The sequence below is a fragment of the Caretta caretta genome, chromosome 6, assembly GCF_965140235.1.
Source record: "Caretta caretta isolate rCarCar2 chromosome 6, rCarCar1.hap1, whole genome shotgun sequence".
Classification (NCBI taxonomy): Eukaryota; Metazoa; Chordata; order Testudines; family Cheloniidae; genus Caretta; species Caretta caretta.
The window spans coordinates 33,611,202-33,631,627 of NC_134211.1; the positions used below are offsets into that span (position 1 = coordinate 33,611,202).

General features: G+C 40.2%; 1 protein-coding gene across 7 annotated transcripts in view; it reads right to left on the reverse strand.

The window, feature by feature from the left end:
* Nucleotides 1-20,426, reverse strand: part of SBF2 (SET binding factor 2) — a 571,331-nt gene that overhangs the window by 272,460 nt on the left and 278,445 nt on the right. For all 7 annotated transcript variants that reach the window (XM_075129406.1, XM_048852731.2, XM_048852730.2 and 4 more), the window contains 3 exons: nt 18,823-18,939; nt 17,314-17,424; nt 7,004-7,109 (listed from right to left, as the gene is read on the reverse strand). In XM_075129406.1, coding sequence (XP_074985507.1) covers nt 7,004-7,109; nt 17,314-17,424; nt 18,823-18,939 — 334 coding nt within the window. The remainder of the gene's footprint in view (nt 1-7,003; nt 7,110-17,313; nt 17,425-18,822; nt 18,940-20,426) is intronic.

Here is a 20,426-nt window from a genome sequence, read left to right on the forward strand (position 1 = left end):
CACAAAAAAAGAGTTACCTTTTCTGTAACTGGTGTTCTTCGAGATGTGTTGCTCATGTCCATTCCAGTCCTTCTTGCCGGAGACTCTGACAGTGGGGGAGGAGGGCTGGTCATGGAATGACATGAGAAACATCTCGAAGAACACCAGTTACGGAAAAGGTAACTGTCTTTTCTTCTTTGAGTGCTTGTTCATCTCCATTCCATATTAGGTGAGTCCTCGGCAGTACCCTTGGAAGTGGGTAGGAGTTCATGGATGTGTAACTTGTAACACAGCTTTGCCGAATCCAGCATGGTCTCTGGCCTGCTGATTGATGGCATAGTGAGCCGTGAACGTGTGATCTGAAGACCACGTCGCAGCTCTGCAAATGTCCTGGATAGGAACGTGCGCCAGGAAGGCTGCTGACACCTGAGCTATGGTCAAGTGGGCCCTCACGATCGGCGGTGGTGGGACCTGTGCCAGCTTGTTCACTCGGCCAGGTAAGTCGCTCTAGTGGAAGGCTTCCTACTTCCCTGGATGACTTGTTGGACCTCATCAGAGCAGGCCCGCTCCTCCTGGTTCAGCCACGCAGCATCCATGCCAAGAGGTGGCGGGGGTGAGGTTGGGATGTAGGATATGACTGTGGTCCTGAGATAGCAGTCCATTGGATTGGGCAGGGGTCAGGGAGGGCCCATTGCCAGGTTCATCAACATGCCAAACCAGGGCTGGTGCGGCCACGCAGGGGTGATCACGATAACTTGTGCCTTGGCTCTCTTGATCTTTGCCAGGACCTTGCTGATGAGCAGAATCTGTGGGAACAGAGCCACTCCAAGAACCTTCACCCTTAGTGATGCACTTCTCTGCTCATCACATCTTCCTCCTTCATAAATGGCTGCATGCAACTTGGGCAACAGGGCAGATATGAAAAATATTTAGTACTTCAAGAAATCTGTCATTTTGGACAACTGAAATGATTTGGGCTCAAATAATACTGTAGTCTTTAAAATTATGATTTTAATCAATTGTTTTAAAATTTCTTGCCTCCACCTTTGGGATCTTCACAGGTTCTAGAATCAAACAGCTTCAGGACATGGGGGCAGGTCCAGGGATTAGAAAGGAGTAAAGAGGATTTTTTTTTTAAAATAAATTATGTCATAGATTGGAAAAATAAAACACAAAGGCCAGTCTACCCTCCTGCCTTCAGTAAGCATTGCCCCACATTAGGTACCATTCTCCTACACCCCTACCAACTCCGGCTCCCTATTTAATTCTCTACTTTCCCCAGCGCTGGTTGTCAGATTCAGCAGTGTCTTTTGTTCTGTGTCTGGACCCAGGGGATTCAAAGTGAACTGTACTGGTATGTTTCATTTTGCTTCGCACCCAGCTCCTTTCCCAGGTCTGTAACAAAGCAATACTGAAAGTCATTTTTAAGTCTGAGTGCACTCACAAAACAAAGAGTTCTGGTGAAGCAGCACTGAAAGGAGTAATACAGACAAGAGAGAAGTGGAACTGGGGAAGAGTCAAATGGGGCAAGTGGAATGAGAATGCAGAAATGTGACTATCCAAGAGGGACCAGGAAGGGGAAATTCCTTTGCCTTTTTTTTTTTTTTAATACTGGGGGAAAATACTGATTTTTCAGAAAAACGGGATATCAGGGCACTGCTGCCTAGTACCTCCCCCAACTCTGCCAGCAGTGTGACTGTTGTATGCCATCAGTCTGCTTCTCTCCCTTAGTCACTTTTGTCACCAGTTCTGCCTGAAACATGCTGAAAGTGCAGAGAAAAAGCACTGATCAGAGAAGTGCCTTGTTCTGCTTTACAAATACTAGTTTTCCTCTGACGGTGCTCAGATCCCTACTCTAATCCTGTCTTCCAGTGTGGGGAAAGCTGATGATCAGAGAGAATGAAAGAGACAAATGTGTCCGTGCTGAGTAGCCACACTGCTAGCAGAAGAGGGGAAGGTAGGCAGGATTGGAGGATGGGGGGAATGAAGGAGGGAGAAGACAAAACTAAGTGAGAAGCGAAGCAAGTATTCACTGTTTCCAGTGGTTATTTAGGTAACAGAGGAAAAGGAAGAGACCTAATCAAAATGTCCCTTAAGCCTCTGGATGGAATTTAGCAGCTCTGAAAAGGTTTCTCCTAAGTTTTAATACTTTTCTACCTGCCTTGGATGTCTATCAGCTGAACAAAGGACTCAGAGAAGCAAAAACAGCTCTTGGACACAAGAGAGCATCAAAAATCCTCATGTTGGCTGAATTCAACTTAAGAAATACATTATTTGGCTGCTACTGCTCCAGCCCAAACCTTACTGTTGCCACCACTTTTTTTTTTTGGGGGGGGGGGGGGGGAGAAGGGGATGGAGATGGGGAGAGGGAATGGAGAGAACAGCTATAAACCTGCCTCTTGTCAATGCATCATCTGTTGATATATAAATATATCTTTAAAATAAAAAGAATTCGTCTATACCTTAAAAAGTTTCAATTTAATGTTTAATAGTTTATTATTAAACAAACAATTCTAGACTATTTTCCCCAATGTACCTTAATGCCCAATTAAAAAAAGTTATTTCTATACTCAGAAACAATGTGTCCTGGATGGTGCAGGGAAGCCAAACTGAAAATGTCATGAGTATAGAATTGCACAATGTTTCTCTAAACATGACACTTATTTTCATAACAGTTAATATTGTATTTTTGGTACATACGCTGTAATGATTTGTAAAGTTGCACACACTTCCTAAATAAAGAGCTATTTTTAAAAGGTGATTTCTTCATCTACAAATATTTCTCTAATATTCTGTTTTTCTTTAGAAATTAATACACCTCTACCCCGATATAACACAGTCCGTGGGAGCCAAAAAAATCTTACCGTGTTATATATGAAACCTAAGTTATATCGAACTGGCTTTGGCCCCCCTGCTCCTTGTCCCCTGACTGCCCCCTCTAGAGACCCCCCATCCCTAATCACCCCCAGAACCTCACCCCCTACCTAACCTCCCTGCTCCCTGTCCTGACTGCCCCGACCCCTATCCACACCCCCGCCCCCTGACAGGCACTCACCAGCAGCGGTGGGAAGCGGAGCAACGTGGCCCCAGCCCGCTCCACTCCGCCAGCTCCCAGCTGTGACGCTCCGCTTCTCATCGCCAGGGAGTGCTTCCGCTGCTGCCGGTGAGTGAGGGGGGGAGATCCCTTCCCCCAAGCTCCCTCCCCCGAGCGACACGGCTGGGGCCGGGGCAAGGGAAGCGGAGCGGGCTGCTCCCAGCTCCCCGCTAATCACCCAGGCCACTCTGGGCCTGCGGGGCCCCCCAAAGTGCCCCCCCACAGCTCCTGCCTCCCAGACCCTTGGGGGGAGGGGAGAGGAGGCCTGCTTTACCGCATTGTATGCGAACCTGCGTTATATTAGGTAGCGTTATATCGGGGTAGAGGTGTATGTGTATGCACATGAAGATACTGCAGGATACTATGATGAAATAATGACTTGCGTTGGCAGTGAAAAACCTAAAAATGCTGTTATTTGACAAAACCAGGCTAGTCAGTATTTTTGTGTCTCATTTCTTATTTACTATACACTGATATTGGATGCAATCACAAATCATTAAAAAGGGAAATAACTAGGGCTGTCGATTAATCACAGTTAACTCACGTGATTAACTCAATTAAAGCAGTTTTAATTGCATTGTTAAACAATAGAATACCAATTGAAATTTATTTAATATTTTGGATGTTCTTCTACATTTTCATATATATACATATATACACACATATATATATATACACACACACACACACACACACATATATATAGTATTCTGTGTTTTAATTGAAATCAAAGCGTATATTCGTTTTTATTACAAATATTTGCACTGTAAAAATGATAAACAAAAGAAACAGTAGTTCTCAATTCACTTCATACAAGTACTATAGTGCAATCTCTTTGTCGTGAAAGTGTAACTTATAAATGTAGATTTTTTTTGTTACATATCTGCACTCAAAAACAAAACAATGTAAAACTTCAGAGCCTACAAGTCTACTCAGTCCTACTTCTTGTTCAGCCAATCGCTAAGAAAAACATGTTTTTTTACATTTACAGGAGATAATGCTGCCCTCTTCTTATTAACAATGTCACCAGAAAGTGAGAACAGGCATTTGGCATGGCAATTTTGTAGCTGGCATTCTACTGTATTTATGTGCCAGATAAGGTACATGCTTCATGCTTCGGTCACCATTTCAGAGGACATGCTCCCACACTGATGATGCTCATTAAAAAAATAATACATTAATTAAATTTGTGATTGAACTCCTTGGGGGAGAACTGTATGTTCCCTTCTCTGTTTTATTCACATTCAGCCATATATTTCATGATATAGCAATCGCAGATGATGACCCAGCACATGTTGGTTGTTTTAAGAATACTGTCACTGCAAATTTGACAAAACGCAAAGAAGGTACCTATGTGAGATTTCTAAAGATAGCTACGGCACTCGACCCAAGGTTTAAGAATCTGAAGTGCCTTCCAAAATCTGAAAGGGATGGGGTGTGGATCATGCTTTCAGAAATCTTAAAAGAGCAACACTCAGATGTGGAAACTACAGAACCTGAACCACCAAAAAAGAAAATCAACCTTCTGCTGGTAGCATCTGACTCAGAGGATGAAAATTAACATATGTTGGTCTGCACTGCTTTGGATGTTATTGAGCAGAACCCATCATCAGCAAGTACGCATGTCTCCTGAAATGGTGGTTGAAGCATGAAGGGACATATGAATCTTTAGCGCATCTGGCATGTAAATATCTTGCAACACCAGCTACAATAGTGCCATGAGAATGCCTGTTCTCCCTTTCAGGTGACATTGTAAACAAGAAGTGGGCAGCATTATCTCAATGGGTAAACAAACTTGTCTATCTGAGCGATTGGGTGAACAAGAAATAGGACTGAGTGGACTTGTAGGTGTTGAAGTTTTACATTGTTTTATTTTTGAATGCAGTTATTTTTTGTACATAATTCTACATTTGTAAGTTCAAATTTCATGATAAACAGATTGCACTACGGTACTTGTACTAGGTGAATTGAAAAAATACTATTTATTTTGTTTTTTTTACAGTGCAAATACTTGTAATAAAAATAAATATAAAGTGAGCACTGTACACTTTGTATTCTGTTTTGTAATTGAAATCAATATATTTAAAAATGTAGAAAACATCCAAAATATTTTTAAAAATGGTATTCTATTATTGTTTAACATTGTGATTAATTTTTTTAATCATGTGATTAATTGCAATTAATTTCTTTAATCACTTGACAGCCCTAGAAATAACCAAACAGCAAAATAGAGACTGGACTACTTGAACAATATTACTTGTCCCCAGCGTGGGAGAGGAAGAGATACTGTATACCTTTGCATAGAGGCATAGGACTAGAACAGGCCACTGTATGAGCACTGTTACGAGCTGCACAAAAGTCTTCATACAAGCTTAACTATGTACTCAAGGAGAGGATTAGATTTCAGTTTAGAAAAATAGTGGCACTGAAGGATGAGCTAATTAAAAACGTTCCCTCTTCCTGAACTAACCCTTTCTCTGCCTTTAACTCTTCATCAGACTGCGTAAGAATGGAGCATGAAGGAGAGAATTTATGTAAATGTTTCATCTTTTCCAGTGCTCTTTTATCATTCACAGTCATAGACAGACATAACTATCGTATTAACATCTGGGTTTTATTAAAAGTAATCAAGAAGTGAATGTTAATGTTAGTATAAACAGATTATTACTGTAAAAATGGCATCAGAAATATGGATCTTTCCTTTGGCCACAAAAAGAAGATAACAGTTCTTACGATGAGAGACACAACCCACATTTGAATGGACAAGCTTACCTCATTTTAGAAAAAGTAATATGCCACATGATCTCAGAAATATAGAAAAAAAGTGCATCTTCACATGATGTAAAGCAGGGTTAGTAGTTAACGCTTTTTGTGCAGGTTGATTTCCCTTAAAACTCTCGCTTTGACTATCCCTACACATATTTTTTCTTTTCAGTGGTATATCCCAAAGGGGGCAAGTGTCTCAGGCTGATTTACCCAAGTTCACCGGCTTTTCTTCCTCCCCCTCAGTAAAAATCTTTCTATTTTTATCTATTTTCATTCATATATGTTGTTGCCTCACTCCCCACATGTATCCCTAGGCCCTTTTATTGTTGAACACATGCCCAGAGGCTCAGAAATTTAGAGAGCAGATTTACTGATTCCTTCCAGCTACCAAACCCACACCAAATTTAGGTAGGAGTTTTACAGTTCATATTTCAGTAACAAAGGCAGGGGAAGCAAAATGGTCAGAGCAAGGAGTGGCCTACTGGGTGAAGTGGGATTATAGTTAAAGATGCAGTGGTCTTTGTCATTCAATTTGGAACCAAAGTAAAGAGAATGGGCCAGTGGTTGGTTCTTTGAGATTACTACTGTAACAAGTTAGAGAGATATTAGCAGCAAGTACTATGGAGTCCTCTAAACTTTTTGATGGGAGTGCGATGTGTCATTTTAAGTTATGCTAGTTTCAAAATTATCCTCCTTGGATATGTACAGGGCTGCTATGGTGGCCAGGAAGAAAATTCTTTCTATGATGCAGGTGTAATGAAACACAGCCAGGTTTAGCTCCATCTACAATAGGCTTGCATAACGCCAGAGAAAAATTCCAAGAATGGGATGTGGAGAAAGGCAGTTTATATAAAGTCAGATTAGGGTGACCAGATGTTTCAATTTTTAGGGACAGTCCTGATATTTGGGGCTTTGTCTTATATAGTCGCCTATTACGCCCACCCCCCGGACTTTGATTTTTCACACTTGCTATCTGGTCACCCTAAGTCAGATATAAACACAACAAAAGCATTTATAGCTATTATTTCATTCAAAACAAACAATCACTATCATAGCATTAATGCAACCTTTTTTGATCCCTGACCTAACATGACTGAATTAAATGAGAATATCTCATTCTATAACATTTTGTGAAATATCATAAGAAACTAAGAATAGACTTACCCAATTGCTGAAAAAGAAGAGCCACACTGGTACTGGTAACAGGAAGGCTATCATGTAAAGGGGTTTGTATCAGTTGTCTGTCTCCTGCTCCCAACGAAAACAATTTCTGTAGACAGAGATATTTCAATACGTACTTTAATCTCTTTTGTACATATTTTTACATATTTACTATATATATATATTTAATCTCTTATTCAGACCAAGCCCACAGTATAAAATGTTATATTGTTATTTACATATTTCAATCTCAGAGACATTTTTATTTCTATTACATACTGAAGTTTAAATCTATGTTGGAAATCAATGTCCTCTGCACAGGTTAGCAGTGACTTTAATGGGACAGCAGTTATGTCAGAAGCATCGCCAGAAGAAGTACCACTCAACAATACTAGCATCTGACCAGCATTAATCTCTTCATTCAAAGGATGATGATGATGATGATGATGAACAATTATAACTAACTGTATCCCCTAGATGTAATTCTTTCAGGTTTATTTAAACAAAAAATCCTTACATTTTTCATGTTAACACACTTTTCATTTTATTAAAAAATAGTTTTGGTACATGATTTAACTAAAAGATGTCTGGAGAAGATGGAGAAGTAAAATAAGGACAATGGAATGACAGTTTGAATGTGACAACATCCTCCCTTAAGAAAGATCTGAATTGAATTGTTCAAATAGTTATCAGCTGGTTTTCATGAAAATATGCAACATCATGAAAAACATTAAAGAACTGAAAAGAACAAAGTAAAAATGGTTAAAAAAGCACTGCCAACAGAATAAGATGTTTGGTTAATAACAAAGAAGTGAAATAACTTTGAGACTGGGATTACCAGGTCATGAAGTTTGTGGAAATTATAAAATTAGAAAGGTTATAATAGCAGACTATTTTATCATCATCTGTTACAGAAACTGTTTAAGGTCTGCTACCAAATATTTTCTTTATGAGTGTGTTTTAAAACTGTGATTAATTTTCTTCAGTAGTTTAAATGAGAAAAAAAAACAGAAAAAGATGACCTTGCTAATCTTAATGACTCTAATAATCACAGAGAGTAATTCATCGTCTTTCATATCATTTCATACCATCCAGCTTCTCTGCATTTTTGATACAACCACTGCCACAATAAGGCATAGCTTATGCCCAACATCCTTCCTACAGAAAAATTCACAGTCATGAGTATCATTCAAAGTTCAACTGATACAGCAGTGCTTACACCTGAACTTCTGAAATGTTCGCTTTAGTCAGAGTCATAATAATAGACCTTACAATATCAAGCTGTTTATATCAGACCCCAGATAAAATACATCTGAAATACATTATCTGCTGTTCTGTTAATATTTGTAACAATTATTCTGTTGGTGTGCAAAGTAATTTATTGCTGGAATTCTACCTATTTTCTTGTCTACAATATTTAAAGCCTAGAAAAATAAATATGGCAAAGTGGAGTAAAGACGTAATTCTGTCCTCAAAAGCTTTCATTTTCCTAACTAAAGACAGACTGCATTCATAACATACCATTTCAAAGGTTCATATCATCAGCTCTGATACAAAATTCATATTATGTTAACCTAGTTGGTTTTTTAATTTACATCTGCGGTGCAGTGCTACTTTGTTAAATCTAACACCACAACAGTTAAAATCTTATGTACAGCTAAATCCACCTTTCTAGAGACTTCAATCGCCCTATAATAAAATTTAGTGAGACTCTCTAGATAGTGGGAAAGATATTTGATTTTCTTCAAAGCAAACTGGTGGGAGAGTCTATCATATACACCTGAATTTCTCCTTGTTGACACAAATCTGAAATCAAGAATCATAACATTCAAAAACCAGTAGGGAACACTTCAATCTCCCCCGTCACTCAACAACAGACCTAAAAGTGACAATTCTTCAACAAAAATAACTTCAAAAACAGACTCCAATGTGAAACTGCAGAACTGGAATTAATCTGCAAACTGGACACCATCAGATTAGGCCTGAATAAAGATTGGGAGTGGTTGGGTCATTACAAAACCTAAACCTAATTTCTCCAATACTAATTTCCCCCTACTGTTACTCACACCTTCTTGTCAACTGTCTGAAATGGGCCACTCTCATTACCACTTCAAAAGTTATTTTTCCTCCCTTGGTATCCTGCTGTTAATTAAATTGTCTCGTTAGACTGACCTCACACTTGGTAAGGCAACTCACATCTTTTCATGTATTTATACCTGTTCCTGTATTTCCCACTCCATGCATCTGACGAAGCGGGTTCTAGCCCACGAAAGCTTATGCCCAAATAAATGTGTTAGTCTATAAGATGCCACAAGGACTCCTCATTGTTTTTATTCTTCCAAGTGTTGTTCACATGTGTATTCCACTCAGGTGTGCGTGCGCACTCCTATGACCTGGAGCCAGAGGGTTTCTATAGCAGTACCTGTCAGGCTGTCACATGTGCTGCACACTTCCTCGTAGCCCCTTATAAGGCTATTTTAGGCCTGCACCACCTTAGCCTTCCACAGTTCTTTTGTACCAGAATATAAGGCTCAAGACGCCAATGCAAAGGGGACAGAAAGGGAGCCAAGGAATACATGTATAAACTACATCTTGAAGAACAACAGTTACAGAATAGGTAAGTAACCATTTGCTTTTCTTTGAGTGGTTCACATCTGTACTCCACTCAGGTGACTCCCAAGCAGTTCAGGTAGGAGGTGAGTCTATTTGAAGAGCAACAGCAAGATTGTTTTTTCAAAGTTTGCATCAGATCTGGAAGCAGTTGTGATAGCATGATGCTGAGTAAAGGCCCACACAACAGCATTTATGTCCAGAATAGAAATGTCTTTTAAGATGGCCACAGAGATAGCTTGTGCTCTTGTGGTATGAGCAAGGAGTCTTTCCAGTGTGGGAAAGGTCTGCTGCCCTGTAGGCTATTGTAATGCATGCTGTAATCTATCTAGAGATAGTCTCTGCTGAAACTGCCTGACCTTTCATTCTATCATAATAAGAAATAAACGGGCAAGGAGAGATGCTTGAAATGGCTTCATTCTATCTAAACAGAATGCCAGTGCTCTTCGCACATCTAATGTATGAAGACACTGTTCATCCTTGCTGGAGTAAGCTTCTGAAAAGATACAGGTAAGTATATCATTTGTTCTAGATGAAAATCATAATACAACTTTGGTCAAAAACTTTGGATGTGGTCTAAAGGTCACCTTATCTTCAAAGAACTCTGTAAATGGAGGGCCTGCCATCCAGTACTGAAATTCTCCCACTTTTCTGGCTCACATGGTTGCAATGAAAAAAGCTATTTTCTGAGGAAGTTGAGCTAGAGAGTAATTAGCTAGAGGCTCAAATGGCAGTCCATAAGAGCTGCCAGCACTGTATTTAAGTCCCACACAGTAACTGCATTCTTTATAGGGTGATAGAGAGGAATAATACCTTTGAGAAATCTGCCCAACATTGGATTAGAGAACACTGACTGTAAGTGAGCAGTCACTGGTGTGATGCAAAAGTATCACAGGTTTATCACCTCTCGACAGAGTTGGTTGGGCCACGTTCTCCCTTGCCTGTTCACATAATGTGTCACAAACATACTGCCTGCGAGAATCTGAACGGAAAGGCCGCTGATGTGGGAAAAGAATAACCAATAACACTGAAAATTGCTTTGAGCTCATGCATGTTGATATGCAGAGACACCTCTTGCTCAGTCCATACCTCCTGGGCTCACAAAGACCCTAAATGTGCCCCTCCCAACCTGATTTCAAAGCATCTGTAACTATGGTCATTACTGGAGGTGGATGAGCAAAGGGGAACATCTCTGCATACATTGTTCTGACCCATCCACCAATCCACGGAACTCAGTACCCCTGGGGGAACTCTGGCCAATCTGTTCAATGGGTGGAAATTTGGTCAGTAGATAGACTTTACCCTACTTGAAGAGTATGCAGGCATAGCTTTGCATACAGGAGTACATAAGTGGCCCAAGAGACTCAAACATATCTCAATCATAACTGTGGGGTGAGATTTGAGGGACAGGCAGATTTGGCAAATTAGTTGAAATCTCTGCAGGGAGAAAGGCCATCAATTTTGTTGAATTGAGTAGGGCCCCAAAGAACATGATTCATGTGTTGGAAGTACCATGGATTCTTCTCTGTTAATCCTGAGGCTGACACAATCAAAAATACATGTGACATGGACACGATGGAGAACCTGGCTTTCAGATCTGCCTGAACTAACCATTCGTCCAGGTAAAGGGAAGATGTGAATCCCTTTTCTCCTCAAATGGGTGGCCACTACTGCCAAGCACTTGGAAAATATGCAAAGGGGCTGAGGACAGTCCATAGGAAAGCACCGTCTACTGATAATGGTGACCATCAACAAATCTCAGGATCTTCCTGTGACTTGGTAGCACTGCCAGATGAAAGTAGGTGTCATGAATATTGAGGTCAGCACACTAGTCATTGTGATCTCGTGAGAGAAAGAGTTATCCCAGGATAACCATGCAGAACTTCACATACTAAATAAACTTGTTGAGATTACAAAGGTCCAGAATGGGTCTCCAACCGCCTTTTACATTGGTGATCAAAAAAGTACCAAGAGTAGAACCTCTTGCCACTATGTGGTAGGCGAATTACCTCTATGGGCCCTGATGCTTCTTAGAGGAGCAGAGACTTGTGAGATTGGTCCCTGAAAAGGGATGGGAGATAGATATCAACTGGACAGAATATCCCAGAGTCACCATGTTTAGCACCCATTTGTCGGTGGTTAAAGTGCCCCAAGCACTAAGAAAGCAGGACAATCTGTCCCCATATGGAGGGGACATGACTGTTAGATCACTCAAAACTGGATTGCTGTCCTCGAGGGAGATGTGAAATAGCCTGTTTCCCTAGCAACAAATGACTATGAGAATGTTAGTTGGAGCTCAAACCGGAAGGCCTCCTCCTCTGAGACTTATGTCTCTCCTTAGAGAAGTCATATTGTCTAGAATGGTATGTGGGGTGCCTGTAGAATAGCTGTCTGTACTGCTGCTGACGTTGTTGTTTGTATGGTATGTACTGTCATATTTTTAGAGACTGGAGCATAGACTCCTAACACGGCACAGCAGTCTTTTAATAACGGCATGGTGTCATCAGTCTTGTGGAAAAAGACCAGTGGTGCAAGTGGAATCCACTTCTTACTGGTATGGGGCGGGGCACCAGGGGCACGTGACCTCCTCACATGACCCTCCACATGACTCCTCCCTGCCCCACCTCTAGCCCAGGGCCCCCACACTCTCCCTGTCCCCTCTCCATGATCCACCCCCCCCTTACCTGGGGAGGGGGAGGGCGAGGGCTCTGTCCTCCCGCTGTGCCTTCAGAACCATAGCAGTAAAAGGAGCAGAACGTGGGGCTGCTCTACCACTCCAGCCCTTCTACACAGGGTCTTCTCCGTCTGTACAGCAGCCAGAGGACAGGGCTGGGGGTAGTACAGCAGCCTTGCCGGAGAAGCTGCCAGCATGGGGCCACCCAGTGGCCCCACATTCTGTTCCTTTCCCCGCTGTGGTTCCCAGGAGAGCCCTGCAGTTCAGGGCTCTCCCAGGAACCACAGTGGGGAAAGGATCAGAACACTGGCAGCTCCTCCGGCGGCTGTAGCACTCCCAGCCACATCAACCCTGTCCTCCAGTGGTGCTGCTGCTGGGAGCCAGAAGAGATGCAGCTATGTGGAAGAGCAGGGGGCAGGGCTGGGAGTTCTGCTCCATTCCCCACTGGGAGGGGCAGCGGGGAAAGGAGCAGAACATGGGGCCACTGGGTGGGCCTCACGTCCACAGCTCCTCTGCCGCAGCTGTACCACCCCTGTCCTCCAGCGGGGCTGCTGTACAGATGGAGGAGACCCAGCCCCACGTTCCGCTGCTCCTCTTTCCAGTACGCCGTACCAGCTATAAACATCTTGTACTGGACCGGACCGCCCTACTTTCACTGCTGGAAAAGAGGTAGTGAGCATCAAAAGACAGGTCCACTATAGCCCGCTGAATACCTGCGACTACACCAGAGTTTTGCAATCAGGCTCTTTTCATTGTTATTGCAGATGCTATAACTCTGGAGGAAGCATCTATGACATTGACGACTGCTGACTGCAGTGACATTTCAACTTGTCTCATGAGTCCTCAAGGAGCTTATCAACTAATTTTGATTAATACCAATTAAGAAAGTCATATTTCAATAAGAGCGCTTGCTGATTAGCTATGTACATCTGTAACGACAAAATCAGATAAATCTTTCTCCCCAACACATCAAGTTTTTTAAATTCTTTTTTTTCTTGGGTGTAGATCTGTACCTATGCTGATGAGATCTTTCATTGGCAGCAGTGAGCACAAAGGAGTTGGGAGCTGGGTGGGAATAAAAACACGCGCAGCTATGCATGGAAACATGGTAGTGTTTTTCTGTATGCTTACGAGTGGGAGTTGTGGAAGCCAGTGTATTCCACAAGGTTTTAGTGAGTGACAAAAGTGCTTTAAGAAAAGGAGTACTTGTGGCTACAGCTCACGAAAGCTTATGCTCAAATAAATTGGTTAGTCTCTAAGGTGCCACAAGTACTCCTGTTCTTTTTACGGATACAGACTAACACGGCTGCTACTCTGAGTACTGGTACAGTCATTGGATTCCATTCCACCACAGAATGGCTGAAGGTATATCTTCAATTAAAGAGTCTTGTGCCACTGGGACAAAAATGCTAAGGAGGTCAGACAGGCTTTAAAAGCCTGCAGCATTGATGGGTCCGAAAGAATTGGTGCTGGACTTGAGTCTGTTGGCACTGAACTCAATGTACATCCTGCTGTGGTGCTGAAGTCGATAGTACAATAGCAATACAATCTCATCTTGGTACCAGGGAGAGATAGGATGAAGGCCCGACTCTACACTGTGCTCCAGACAAGTCCCAGAGAAGTTTGGAGTCCTTTTTGGACTTGGAATGTCTCCTGTTTGTTTTATGGGTTCTTATTCATAGTGGCTCTCTAGAGGAGGATCAACCTCTTCTCATTTGTTGAGAAGAGTCTGAGTTCAGAAGCCTGTCTGAGACTGTGGTTACCTCAGAGCCCAGTGCTGGAGCTGGAGGACTGGGCAAAACAGGCCACCTCATCTGTTCCATAAGGTGCTGTTTGAGGCATGAGTCTCTAAAGATTTGTATTCTCTTTTAAAAAGAATGACAAATACCACACTTCTCTTTGATGTGCCCCTCACGGAGGCATAAGAGGTAAAATGTGTGGGGATCACTGTTTGGGAAGGCTAACCCACATGAGGGATAATGTTTGAAGCCTGGTGGTGGCATATCTCCAGACTGTATCCTAATCTACTAAAACTATCTAAACTATTACTAACCGCTAGCTACTACTGCTAAACTACAACTAACTTCAGAAAACGAAAAACAAAAGCACATATGGGAAAAACTGCCAACTGCATAGTAACCCTGAGGTACACCACACAGAGAGACCTCTGACTCAGGCCCAGGTTGTGAGAATGAAGTGAGGGGAGTTGGGGCACTGCCACTCTTAAATAGCCTCAGGAGGGGCCATAAGGAGGCATGCGGTATGTGCACTCCCCCACTGGGTACTGCACAGAAAACTTTCCAGCTCTGCTTGTGCTGGACATGAACGTACAGGTGTGAACCAGTCGAAGAACACATTAGGTTGGTATATCTGAAAGGAAGACAAGGGTTTCCAGGCACGAGGAAAGAAAACTGTAAGCCAAATTAATCTGTATGGCAGTGCTGATGGTGGGGAAATCCTCACAGATACTGTTTGTAGTTTTCTGTTTCAGTCAATGTTAAAAGGGTTGTGAACAGGTCTGAGGAAAAGACCCTAAGCTTATGTCTTTTCTCCTTTAAACTAAGGCAAATATCTAATAGTCTCCCAAACCTTTTTCTCCCACTGCAATAATTAAAAAAGCCCACAGGAAAATAAAATAAATAGGCAACTCATGGGTTAGCCCCAACAACCTAGGTAGTGGTAGCTGTGTGCACTGTCATGTAAGAACCTAGGCTCCATGAGAATTCCTTAGTTTAGTCACTTGCCCCTACCAAGAAAGGGCAGGATGCTGTGCAAGTGAAGATCTCCACTGTTTAAAGTTAAAGGAGAAGGGAGCATCTTACATCAACAGTGACCCTTTCATCTGATTAAAGAGTGGCACTGGCCGACTGATGAAATTTCTATTTAATAGAGGAGGCCTACAAAGTGGGGAATGGAATCAAAATGGGAAAGAGCTGGGAATCTACAGGGTTTCCTCAAGGAAACTGAGGGCCCATAGGAGAGAAGAGAGGCAAAGTGTACAGAACATGCATACTAAATTCAATTTAGCAATTCAACATTACAGTTTTATAATCCAATTTTCAGGGATGTCTCACTATTTAAGCTACTGAACAAAGACCTGGGTTCTCACCCAAGGAACATTGGAGATTATAGCTTCTCCAATGTTCAAAAATGCTTCCCATTTCTGCATATTAGAGAAATGCAACACCAATATTTGAAGATCTTTTTTTTTCCTAGATTTTATTTTGTGAGAGTGATTTTGGTGCTGATGAAAGGTTAAGGACTAAAAGCACTAACTGAAAAAAGAACAGTACAGCTAGGATCAGCTGTAAGCTCCTCCACACTGTACTGGTGATGCATATCAATTTTGACTTCCTACTGCAAACCTGTGACTCTTTGGCAGATTGCCCATCAAGCCAAATTGTGTGGTGGAAAGTGTCCATCTGCAGAGATGAAAAGTTTATGATTTATGCCAACTAGTTCCCATTTCCAAGGTCTCCGTTTCCACTCTTGATAAGTAGCATATACTGAAGATTAGAGATATTTAAAATAACCATGAGCCTCACCATTTTCAGGACAAAATTTAAGAACCATCTCAGCTTTATAACAAGACTACCTCCCTAGAAATACCTACTAAACTAGTCGAGGATGTTGAAGGTAAAGAATAGGGAGACTGGGTGACAAAGAAGGAAACTTGAAAGAAGGGAAGAAAAAAATCTTAGCGATATGTTGCTTTAAAAAAAAAAAAGATTTATTTGAATCAGTCCTTTCAGTGCTTGTTAGTTAATTGTAAGTTTGTCAACAGTTTCAGATACGATAGTGAATATAATAAACATTACTGAATAAGATTATGTTAGAGCTATAGGAAATTAGTATAACATCAAGAGAATTTTAGGTCCTGAAGAAGCTTTAAAATAGCTAAAATTTTAGAGTGCAATTTTTCCTCATTTAGAAAAGTCCAAAAACCCTGAAAGAAATCTTCCCAATTATCCTTGATGAAACTAGGATTAGAAAAATGGACTATCCACTAGTCTGTTTAGTTTACAGTATACAGATCACATTTCTATAAAAATGATGAGAGATTTTTCAGTTAGTAGATACTGTAGATAACCAGGCCTGAGAATGTCAGTTATCAAGAATCTATAATCTTCATGGCAACCTGACTTCCAGCTACAGTATATTACTCACCAATTACATTCATCAGCATAGGAGTTACTTGTAGTTCAATTCACATGAAGATGTATTTATTCTTCCAGTTAACTTTGATAATTCTGTAGCATTGTGCATTCACAGAGAGAGATTAGTGGCTCTCATTATCTTGCCATAATATGCTATTTCTATTTTAACTACATGTAAGAATGACTATTAAATAATTTATTTCTTCATTAAATAATTGTTACTTTATACTTTTGACTTACAGCATCACCACATATTACATTCCTGGACAACATCTGTATTGAAAGCACCGTTTTTCTCTCTTCGTTAAGACTGCTGAGGCAGATATACTTATGGACACCCCTTTGTTAGTCTGTAATTTTTAGTTTATGGAGTATTTTGGACACCTTCAGTTGCATTTTAGAAATCTGAATAAATATGTTGTTACTTCATAATCATGTTTGTGCTTCATAAAAATGAGAGTCAAAAACAATTAGCACCGAAGTAGCTATTGTCTTAAAGGGGCAATGGAATCTTGAACTATACCATCACACCCACACACAAAGTGAATGAAAAAGGAGGACACATAACAGAGCTCCCAAGAAAAAAATGCATAAAACAAAATTATTTCTGAACACATAGTATTAAAAAAAAGTCACACTTATAACAAACTGCTTGATTGGTTACTATGCCTTGTAACAGGCAAATCCAGTAACAAAATTAACCCTTTGACCTTGACCTGGAATGGAATTTTTGCTGTCTTTAGAAGGCAGGCTACAGGGACAACACTCAGCTGAACTATGATCCTTTTTTTCAATGAAAATATCTAAAGAATTTATTTTTTGTTTTCTTCATAAATTAAATTAACTGGAAAAATACTCCTTTTCCCACTTACCTGAGAGCCTCCGACCGCAGGGACAAGGCATGAACAGAGATTTGCAATGAGACTCTCCAAGGACACACTCAGGCTGTCCACATGCACAGTGTAGATCAAGCCAAGGCAAGCCTAAAAAGTTGAATAATAAATATATACAATTTTATGTGGGGAAGACAAACGCTGATAATTGCTGATAAATATACAACAACTTTAAAATAAACATGTCCTAGGACAATCTTAATATGGTAAAGTACATTCCAAAAGGAGAAAAAGTAATTTTCTGTAAAAGAATTAATTCAGTTGCAGAAATGTCACATCAACCCCGCTGAATTCTTGTTGGATTTCACAAACTCTACAGAGTGTGAATACCCCACATTTCAATAAGAAATATAATGCTTAATCTGAGTTCTCTTCCTCCTTCCATAAATCTCCATGTTTATGTAAAGTACCACTAAATCACTGGGAATTTATGTCAGTGCAGGGGTCCATGCTCACAGAATCTGATTCAGGACTGATGCCTACAATTTTACCACTATAATCCTAATATTATTCTGAGGATCAGTGATCCACATTTGTATGTCTTCTCTATTTACAGTTTGTATTTTTGTTATTTCAATAAAAAGCATATTTTAAAATAAACAGCACTGACATTTTAGCACTACTATTTTTATTTTGCATTTCTTCAATTTTGATTAAGGGTTATCATCGTAAGTTTGACAAAACTGATAAAGCTATTTGTTTAGCAATACATGATTCACTATTGATTCCCAATAAGTCTTAGAGAAGGAAGGGAGAGAGTAAATTACACTGCTTGGTAATGGCACTTTGGCTGCCTTCTATTTTTAGCTGGCGAAAATATTGAAAATTCTGAAAAATGGATCAATTTGTGAGGAGTTATCCAGTTACAAATAGTTTCAACACTGTGGCTGCAACCTACTATTAAATGAATTATTCTTGCATTACTAGGCTGTACTATTTTTGCTTCACTGAAAGTGCTAGAGGCCTGATAAAAATTTAAGTTTTCTGTTTACTTCAGGTCAGTCACAATACCAACTGAAAGAAATCATAGATTCCTTAGAATCTTTATATATCTTAAATTGATCTGGAAGAGTCAATAATTCACTCACTTTATAGGTAGGAAGATAATTCATATACTATAATACTTGATACTTACTTAATTCTTAAACAAATTGTATCAGATGAGATTAATTTTACCTATAAGGAGTGGTTTTGTCATGAAGATTTTTTTCATTAGGCTTTTAGCTGAGCTCAGAAAGACTTTATTTTGTGGTCTATGTAGGTTTAAAACTAGGCCTTCTGTGAGTAAAAGGGCACTGCATTAACCCATAGGGGCATTCAGTCTCCTAGACATTGATTTTTATTTAGTACAGTCTAATTCTACTTGTTCTGGTAAATTCCCAAACCAATGCGGAGATGTTTTAAATCAAAACTACTTGTCACTGCTGCTCATTAAAAACAGATTTGTACACTGACACATATTACAAATGGCAGCTGGGAGTTCTTTACCCTGAAAATTTCTGGATAATCTAGTCTGGACACCAACACCAGGCTTTTGGGAGCAAATACTTCAGCAGGCTGAATTAAACCAGACTCCTCCTCTTCACCTTCAGTCTCTTTTGTTCCCTTGAAAACAGATACACTTCAGTTAATTAATAGAAATTAAATAAGGTTAGTATTCCTACAAAGAAATATTTTTAGAATTTTTAAGGATCAGGATCGCTTAGAAAGAAAAAAATTATATATTGCATAGAATCTTTGAAAGAATCACAAACACATATTATTTTTAGCTAACTATAAGAAAATCCCAACAGCTTTATAGAAAACACTATATGCACAGACACTCTACTGTTGTAATTATTAAAAAGTACCAAAATACTGACTTAAAATCCCTCACATTGCCACGAAGGAGAATAACTGTTTCCTCGTTTTCGTATAAAAAATGGAGTGCTGTCAAACTGTATGAAAAATAATTAATAACTGGTTTCTGTTTAAAAGAAACAAGTAAGGACTTGAACATAAAACTGTAAATGGGTACACCCCGAATGCATACAGAGGTCCTCTGAAGTCACCTGCAGGAGCAGGGCCTAAGTCTATTCAATATGGACAATTAGGATGCCAAACCAGCCATTTATCCTCTTCTTTAGTCTTTTACAAAAATTATGCTATAGTACTTTAAAGAGACTGAAAACTGGCAAATACTTCATATTGCACTATTATGCACATATTGTTGGTATGTTTGACTCCTTCTAGTCTGTCAGAAGTCTGATGTCACTGATCACAAAGTTTTCTTGAACTAACTGTGGACCTGGGAGAAATGGATAGGATCACATGTGGTTCAATTAATACCTTTCAGTGAGATCCTAGTAACTGGTGATGGGTGACTGTATCTGCTCTGAGGGTCTCACATACATCTATCAGTGGCTGTAGTAACTTTTTCATCCTTATTTAGCTCAACTATTCTCTTGAATGTGTATCTTGCTATTGTCATTCTTGGTTTTGTTATGTCTAGATGAGAGTCGTCTAATACACTCTACATGGCATTACACCTGATGACCATGTAGAAGCCACACCTGCTGCTGAGCATAGCAACTCACCCACTTGATGAGGCTAGCCAAAGGGAGCACATTACACCACGAAAGCTTATGGCCAAATAAATGTTAGCCTTTAAGGTGCCACTGGACTCCTTGTTTTTGTGAATACAGACTAACACGGCTACCCCCTGATACTTGACACATTACATCAGTATCCAAAGACTGCACTGGCTCCCTGTGTGGCTCCAGATGTAATTCAATGAGCTGGTTTTGATTCTGAAAGGATCTTAGCTACCTGAGAGACCAGATCTTCCTCACTTTGCAACATAACAGAACCAGCTATTGTTCAACAGACCCTAGATTTAATTATCTGGAGACACTGGAAGTCACCTCCCCTGCATGACTAAAGTTTGTTGACCTTCACAGCACAATTTAAATCCCATCTGTTTTCTCAGACTTTTACCTGAATAGGTTAAAGCAGGAATTTAATTGGGATTACACATACTCTAGCTTTGTGGGGTGAAATATAATGCATGTTTGATTAGCACTGGTTAACTAATTTGGTGGCATTTTTAAACT